Genomic DNA, 8,716 nt, shown 5'->3' on the forward strand with positions numbered 1-8,716 from the left:
TCAAAGTTGCTTTTTGATTTATCATTCACTTGGTTGAAGTATAGAGTAGTACAAGAGAATCACACTTAGCCTAGCAAGCTCCAAGATACTTAGCACCCCTCATAACTAGTGGCTAGTGCTCAATATTAAAAGTGACTACTCTAGTTGGGAACTTGTGAATTGAAATGACTTTGAAAACCTTGGAATGATGAGTCATTCTATTGAAAGATTTTGAAGGTGAATATGACTGGTGAATGACTTGGTGAACTTTACAAAAACACTGATGGTTGGGTTCGGATGCGATACCATTCCAATTTTTCAAGTACCCCCACAATACCTGAATCTGGGTAAGGCTTAGCTGGAAACTTATGTATTTTAGTATGGGTTCCCTCTGAACAAGCATCATAGGGGTTATGCCGAGGGCTGCCTCCGTACTGGTGAAGTGATGTGAGGTGACGTGAAATGAGGTGAATGTCCGGCCCAAGCCCTGTGCAGTTCCCAGGCTGACCGCGTGTCTTCACTGGGAGGCCAAGCTCATGGGGAGAGGTGCCTATACTAGAGTATGTAAATGAAAGGTTAGGATTGGTAGTTCGCGTACTGCGTACGATAAATCAGGGCCGCTTACCCTCGACGAACTATTGCAATTGTTGTGGCACAAGTGTACAACCTCTGCAGAGTTAAACCTATTCGAATAGCCGCGTCCTCGGTTATGGACAGTTGGAAAGGCCATACTGTTCCGTCATCAGAACTTTTCTAAAAATATGAATGGTGACTTGTGATTTGAATTGAAAGGTGACTTTGACTTTGAATCACAACTGAGTTGTGGGAATGACACTAATGTTCCCACTTGAGTTAGTTAAGCAAATGAAAAGGCTTTGATTATTAAAGTGTTTATGAAATAAAACTGGCTTTATGCAAATGAAACTAGAGCTTAGAACCCCCTTATTATAGTTGATAGTATTTACCTTAGTATTAGTTTGCGAGTACTTTGAAGTACTCACGGCTGTGTCCCTGGCTATTCAAATGGCCAGACTATGAAGATGAGTACGAGAACCCGGAAGAAGGACATCAGGACGTCTACGACAACTAGGATCACTCCTGACGTCAACAGTTGCCTGTGGAATAGATGGACTACTACTACGCTACTTTCGCTTCCGTTATGTGTTATGTAATGGATCAATAGAACTGCTATTATTGTAATGAGAATGGATCATGTGATCCTTTATTTGTAAGACGATTATGTTATGTAATGAATGATGTGTTGTGATATCAATCTATTATGTCTCGCAAAAACAATATTCCTAGGATTGCGAGGAATGGCATAATAGGCATCTGGACTTAAAAATTCCGGGTGTTGACAGAGGCTGCTTCAGCCCAAAAACCTCTATGCATCTTTGCATTAGACAACATGCAGCGAGCCCTCGAAATAATGGTCCTGTTCATGCGTTCAGCCACGCCATTCTGTTGAGGGGTGTACGGAATGGTATGATGTCTTACCATCCCATCATTGCTGCAAAACTCATCAAATTCATTTGAACAAAATTCCATACCGTTGTCAGTACGGAGTATCTTAACCTTCTTTTCAGTTTGGGTTTCTACCATAACTTTCCACTTCTTAAAAGCATTAAAAACATCAGATTTATGTTTCAGGAAATATGGCCACACTTTCCTTGAGTAATCATCAATAATAGTAAGCATGTAATTAGCACCACCATTAGAAGTTCTACGGGACGGACCCCAAACATCAGCGTGTACATAATCTAAAATGCCTTTGGTGGTATGAATGGAAGCATTAAATTTTACTCTTTTATGCTTACCAAAGATGCAGTGCTCACAGAACTCAAGCTTACCAAAATCGCAGCCATCAATTAGCTCTCTCTTTGCCAATTCTGCCATGCCAAGCTCACTCATATGTCCAAGACGCTTATGCCAAAGGTTAGTCTTACTAGATTCATCAGAACTAACAGCAGCAGCAATACCAGGCAAAGTGCTACCTCTAAGGACATATAATTTCGCAGAATTCATATCACCAATCATAATAATGAGAGAACCTGATGATACCTTCAAAAGTTTGTTCCCACCTTTGTACTTGTACCCGTCACAATCAAGGGTACTCAAAGAGATCAAATTCCTCGCCATGGAGGGTATGTGTTTCACTCCTGTCAACGTGCGTGTCATCCCATCATGGGTCTTGATCTGAACAGAACCAATGCCAACAATGCTGCACTGGTTGTCATTTCCCACACGCACAAAATCTCCACTATGCACAGACTCATAAGAACTGAACCAATCTTTGTTACAGCAAATATGAAACGAACATGCAGTATCAAGAATCCATTCATCATCACGTGAAACACATGCAGCCAAGACAGCTAAGCAATCTCCATCAGAACTATCACTACCAGCAACAACAGCAGCCTCACCCTTACCAGTGACACCGGCAGCCTTACCATTACCATCATTATTTTTCGGTTGGTAAGTTCCGTTCCTTTTCTCCTTGTTCTGCAGCTTCCAACAATCATCAATATTGTGGTTAGATTTCTTACAATACCTGCAGAACTTGTCACGTCCTTTGGATTTTGAGCGACCTCTGTCGCCCTTGCTCTTATCTCTGTTGTTGTGGTAGTAGTTATCTCGCTGCTCAGGCCTGCCACGGACCTCTAATGCCTCCGCCTTGGAGGACGAACTTTCAGCCTGCACCATAGATTTCATTTTCTCCTTTTGTTGGAGAGCATCATAAACTTCCGCGAGAGTTAGTTTGTCGCGGCTCAATAATATGGTGTCACGAAAATTACTGAAAGAATTAGGCAGCGAGCATAAAAGAAGAAGACCTAAATCCTCATCCTCATACTTAACTTCTATAGACTGCAAATCAGAAACAATCTCTTTCCAGGAAGATAGGTGATTCATTACCGAACCTCCCTCTTGCAACTTATGCGAGAACAGCTTCATCTTCACGTGCAATCTGCCCGTGAGATCCTTGGACAAACAGATCTCCTCTAGTTTGACCCATAACTCGGCGGTGGTTTTCTCCTGCAAAGACTTCCGCAGAATATTATTGGACAGGTGGAGTTGAATCAACGATAAAGCCTTACGGTCTTTCCGCTTCTCCGCATCGGTCCAGGTATCCTTCGCTTTCTCGCCGAAAGCATCGATCGCTTCATCCAGATCTGAAGATTGGGCGAGAATCGCCCTCATCTTCACTTGCCACAAAGCGACGGGCCCAAGCCTCCGGCGACGGGCCTCGCTCCGCTCGTCAGAAGTTAGCCCTAAGTTGTTCTCATCTCTTCTACCATGTCGTAACTTTAGCTTCTATTTTATCTGGTGTGAAGTCATTTGTACTCGTACTAACCTAGTATTCTCCGTACTCCTAATAACAAATGAAAAAGGAATTATATTTATCCGGTTATATAAAAAGGAGGAAGAAAAACTCTAGCTAGAACCATCTATTGTGATATTTAGATAACGTAACAGATCCTAGCACGCACACGTATAAAAATCTTGTGAATGTTTCACGATTGTCAATGAGATACCACATTAGGAGTTATGTCTAAAATTCCGATTGCGAGCGTCCCATTGTAGATGTTGTAAGAGATTTTCATAAGGCCCAAGGAGCAGAAGCCTGCTAGGGGACTGGGCGGTTTCTAAATTGTATGGATGTGTTAGCCCGGGTCATTCTAGACCAAGAGACCGGGCCGGGCTGGTTGTTTCCGAGTTTTCCGAGTCATTCTAGGCCAAGACCCGGGCTGCAGTTTCCGCTCTTAATCTCCTATCCCTGTCAAAACGAAACCCTCAAAAAAGAGAAGTCCGGGGATAGCCGCTTGGGTTCTTCTCATCACGAAATCACAGTAGGTAACGCCGCCTTGTTGGATTCAAATTCGGGTTCCAAATTCCGATGTCTTGTACCGGTCATCTCGTCGAGTAGAACACGACGCCTTCGGCCATCGACAATTCCGATGTCTTTACCGGTCATCCCATGGGCCGGTTGGAGTTCATGGAGGAGAGGCAGCGGTTTCGCCCGATCCAGATCTCCAGTAAGCTGCCCTCTTATACTAGCTCATTATTTGCCACTAATACCTGATGTTGTTTTCAAATTGTTCAAGTAATTTCTGTATGTTGGAAAATTCTTACTCGTACATTCTATTAGCATCTGCCTGCGCTTACTGCAAGAAATGGCGTGTTGCAGATGAATCAACCAAAAGACAGGGATCCCCCTGCCATCAGGATGACAATGCTCATGGCGGCAAAATAATGAAATATTCAGGACCAGAACTTCCAGAGGTACATCGTTAAGTACTTGCTGACCATCAAATACCTATACTGAAACTGAAAGTGAAACCATGATGATCACCATGACTTCTATAGTGCACAAATTTGTTGATATATGCTAGATTAGTACAGATTAATTATGAGATCTTTAGCGCTGCAGTTTTCGACAGTCCTGCTGCATTCGTAGCTATGTCTTCTTCTGCATGTACATAAATGCTGGACAATATATGGATCTATATAAGAGTGTAGTCGCTTATTCGGAATAGAAATTTTTGGGGAATGATTAATTTTGTTCACTGCAATGGGATTTTTTTATTTGGGTATAACCAAGCCCTAGAAAGAAAAAAAAATTATCCATGTTTCACCTGCAGATTTACTTTTTCCTGGCTTCACAGTTTGCACTAGTTAATTGATATCACTAATATGCGCACTAGTCCAAGTATATATGACGAGTTTTTCTGAATCTCCACGAATATTGTTCAATCTAAACTAGTCTTGTCTAGTTTATCTTGTCTATTCTATTTATTATCTTCTCATCTTAGTTACCAAGGTTTACGCCATGCATTACTTGGTAGCTGCCAAAGCTGTTGAATTCTATTTCATGAGCTTTCTGGGTGTTACGCAGCTGTACGTTTTGTTATCTGCATGAAATTAATGTGTTTGGGTCATGTCCTTTCTTTCTTGCATAGACATTTTTATAGCATGCTGTTGTGCAACAAAAACATCTCCCATGCATCTTGCTGCACAGAAACCAATGTTTCACTGGGGGAAGAAAACTTCGCTATACAGTTCTTAATTCACTAGAACAGTACTCCGTATACTTGTATTGACTCTAGTTAAGGTAACCATTTCTTTACAATTCCAATGTTTCAACCTTTTCTCCATGCTTGTGCATGCAGGACATCTGGTCTCACATACATTCCCTAATGCTGCTACGAGATGCTGCCCGCGCTGCTTCTGTGTCTCATGCCTTCCTTCGTTCCTGGAAATGCCATCCCAACCTCATATTTGATCAGCTCAATTTAGGCCGTGCTGGAATCAGCAGGGGTTTCATCAGCAGAGTTGATCACATTCTGAAAACACACTCAGGCAAGGGGTTGAAGAAGCTCAAACTTGACTTTACTAATCATTACAACGCCAAGGCCAGCAGCTATATTGATATCTGGCTTCAGATGGCTATTACAGCAGGTATCGAAGAACTCTCCCTTAAGATGTTTTCAAGGAAGGGAGTGTACAACTTCCCATGCTCATTTCTGTCCAATGAGAGTAGGAGCTCAATCGGGTATCTTCACCTTGAGAACTGTGCCATCCGTCCCACAGTCAGACTCGGTAGCTTGAGAAGCCTGACGATACTGCATCTGTGTGACGTGAGTATTACCGGAGATGAGTTACAATGCCTTCTTTGCAGCTGTGATTCTCTGCAGCGTTTGGAGCTCACAGGAAATGCTCTGAGATAACTTGTCTGAAGCTACCCTTCCTGCTGCAGCAGCTCAGCTGCCTGCAGGTATCTGAATGCCACCAGCTGCGAACGATCTATTTCCAGTTCTAAGCTAAGTGGTAAAAAATTAATGCTCTTGCTTGGAGAGTCATTGCGATTGAAAAGCCTAGAGATTGGCCGTTCCCGTGACGTCGTCTATTATGCACATAAAGAGCTTCCTATCAGTGCGCCGAATCTCCAAAGTCTTACCATATATTCTGCTTATGAGGTATAGCAATATTATACCAGTAGTAACTACTGTATTATTATGAATATAACGGTAACTAACAATATGAATATAGCATTAGTCATACCTTGAAATATTGATTTTCCTGTGCCATCTTTATGCAGAAGGTCAAAAGCATAATGGCGCCTAGCAAGTTCCTCCACTTGAAGTACTTGAAAATTTCTCTTTGTTGCACCTATGATTATTTGTCGCTGGTTTGTTTTCTTGATGCTGCTCCCTCCTTGGAGACATTCATACTGAGTGTAAGTCACTGTTTACCCTACAAATATAATCACTGGCTATGGTCGAAGCATTCAAGCATTTTACTTCTCATCCTCAGGTATCAATACCGTCAGAGCGTGTGGACCGTAAATCGATTTTTGGAGACATCTCACCTTTTCGGCGAATGCCAGGATACCGCCATGGCAAGCTCCAGAGAGTGAATATTGCTAGGTTCTACTCTGAAAAGAGCTTGGTCGAGCTGGCTTGCCATATTCTCGAGAATGCAACATCACTCGAGTGCCTTACACTGGACACCACTAGAGGCCATTATAAGTGTGGTCTCACCGGGTCATCCAAATGCTATCCCATGCGTAATCACACATGGACGTTCCAAAAGCAATATCGGCGATAAGAACATACATCGAGGGAATAGTTCCCTCTTCTGTTGAGTTGAATGTTGTGAAGCCTTGCAGCCGGCGCTGTGGTAGGAAATTTACATGATCAATCGGTTGCCAGTGTGTCTTTTATTCATGCTCGGTGGTTAGAACCTCCAGTGGCCGCCAACCTGAATGTTCCACTATTTTCTCAAACGGTGTCTGAAAGGTCCAATCTTCATTCCATTGGTCTTCAGTTTTAGCTTATCTTTGGTTAAACTTCAAGACATGCCTTCCTTTATTCCTTTGTGATGTGTACAAGTTCATCAAGTGTAACGAGTAGTATGACGACAAAGCGAGGAACGACTCGTAAGAGCCTATTTTGGTTGTCATTTTCGTTTCCTCACATAAGTTGCTTGTTCCACATTGATACTTGCCATCCATGGAGCATTTCATTCACCTCTCTCAGTCAGCTGCATTCAGCAACTGTGACTTATAAGTCTTGATGGTAAGGTCTACCTACTTAGAGCATGTCTAACAGGCCCGTATAACCCACCCACCCCGTAAAATTCCGGCGGGATACGGGGCAGGCGCGAGTTGGGCCGTCTAGCAGGCCCCGTATTCGGGCTGGCCCGTTTCGGCAGAATACAGGGCCCAGGGAATCGGCCCCGTCGCCCCCTACTTATACTGGGCGCAGGTGCGAGTGAGGGGTCCCCTCACTCGCAACCCTAGCTCCGCCGTGCGCCGCCGCCTCCTCCATCCTTCTCCGGCGACAAATTACTCGCTCCCCCGCGCCGCATTCCACCCTAGCTCCGGCATGGACTCCCGCCGCCGCAGTACCGCGTCGCCGGCGAGCGGATCGAAGCGATCCCGCTCGCCGGACACCGTAGAGGAGGCGTGGCGGCTGAAGTGCAAGAGGTCCCCCGCCGGGAGCCGCCGCACGGCGTGCCGGTACGCCGGCGCGCTGTACGTGCCGGATTCGCTCCGGGAGTACGCCGCTGGTGGGCGGTGGTACCGACAAGATCCGCCGCTCAAGCCGATGAGCGGCGGAGCCTTCAAGAAGTGGCTCGCCGAGTGGCAGCGCGACCGCGCGTCCAAGGCGGCATGGGCGGCGACCATCGGCAGCACCAGCGGTGGAGGAAGCGGAGGCGGCGAGGAGGAAGAGGAGGCGGCAGAGGAGGAGGCGGCCTTCCGGCGTGCGGTGGCCGAATCCGAGGCGGATGCCGCCGAGAAAGCTCGGGCGGAGGCAGAGGAGGAGGCGGCGGCCATCGCCGCCGTCCGGGAGTTCGAGGCGCGGGAGGCGCAGGAGGAGGCGGCCTCCATCGTCTTCATCCCCTACGTCATCCTTGACGAGTAGATGTAGGATAGTTGTAGTATGATCCGTAGTATGATCGAAATGTATGTATGATCCGTAGTATGATCAATGAAGATGAACTTCCCGGGGTTTTTATTTTTGAAAATACGGGGCGAAATACGGGGTCTGCTAGACGGAATGGCTCTTCCGTTAGCAGTTTTTCGATACTGGGCGAAATACGAGCGTTATACGGGGCAGCGAAATACGGGGCCTGTTAGACATGCTCTTACCACGTCCTTGACCTTGCAAGCTTGTTTATTGCCATTCCCGGCTGATCCAACATTTTATTTTACTTTTGTAGTAGTGTTCCAACTTTTCTTTTGCGAGAAATCAAGGGTCCAACTTGATGCTGCAGATCACGCTGGACTGGGCGTTAGCTAAAAAGTGATCATGCTGTGTTTGTTCTTTGAAAACTTAAGATGGTCGTGTGCATTTCTTTTGATATATGTGCATTTATAATATCTATTGAGAGTGTGTGTGTGTGAGAGAGAGAGATAAAGAAATTCTCGCCTGCATATATATCCAATCTGACCACACGTAATTGCTTCCATAATAAATATAGGAGTATGTGAAATGAGCTATAAATCATCCGCCAGACTTTGCAATGGTGTATGAGATTCAGTCCAGGCCTCAAGGGCCGGTTATGAGATTTCAGGCGCAGGGGCGAATCTGAAATTTGTTGCGCCCATGTTCGTCAGCTTTGATTGTGACTGCGAACACGGAAGATGGATAACGGTTCGCCCGTACGGACGGGCTTAGGCGATGCGGGTGGCGATTTTCAAATTCAAGATCTGGCCAGCGGCGACGCCTCGACG

At 45.3% G+C, this 8,716-nt stretch overlaps 1 protein-coding gene across 1 annotated transcript; it reads left to right on the forward strand.

The window, feature by feature from the left end:
* Nucleotides 1-3,792: 3,792 nt before the first annotated feature.
* On the forward strand, nucleotides 3,793-6,909 carry LOC127298300 (uncharacterized). Its single transcript, XM_051328193.2, has 5 exons — nucleotides 3,793-4,013; nucleotides 4,166-4,260; nucleotides 5,148-5,954; nucleotides 6,077-6,214; nucleotides 6,292-6,909. Exons 1-3 carry the CDS (start codon nucleotides 3,956-3,958, stop codon nucleotides 5,703-5,705), a joined length of 711 nt encoding a protein of 236 aa, XP_051184153.1. The 5' UTR covers nucleotides 3,793-3,955; the 3' UTR covers nucleotides 5,706-5,954; nucleotides 6,077-6,214; nucleotides 6,292-6,909.
* Nucleotides 6,910-8,716: the final 1,807 nt, after the last annotated feature.

Source organism: Lolium perenne, chromosome 5, assembly GCF_019359855.2.
Source record: "Lolium perenne isolate Kyuss_39 chromosome 5, Kyuss_2.0, whole genome shotgun sequence".
Lineage (NCBI taxonomy): Eukaryota > Viridiplantae > Streptophyta > Magnoliopsida > Poales > Poaceae > Lolium > Lolium perenne.

What these genes read in the sequence shown, in the direction of transcription:
- LOC127298300 (XM_051328193.2), top strand. Translation starts at nt 3,956, where the DNA reads ATGGGCCGGTTGGAGTTCATGGAGGAGAGGCAGCGGTTTCGCCCGATC. An exon ending in TCGCCCGATCCAGATCTCCA is followed by an intron (nt 4,014 to 4,165) that starts GTAAGCTGCCCT and finishes GGCGTGTTGCAG; the next exon opens with ATGAATCAACCAAAAGACAG. An exon ending in CAGGACCAGAACTTCCAGAG is followed by an intron (nt 4,261 to 5,147) that starts GTACATCGTTAA and finishes TTGTGCATGCAG; the next exon opens with GACATCTGGTCTCACATACA.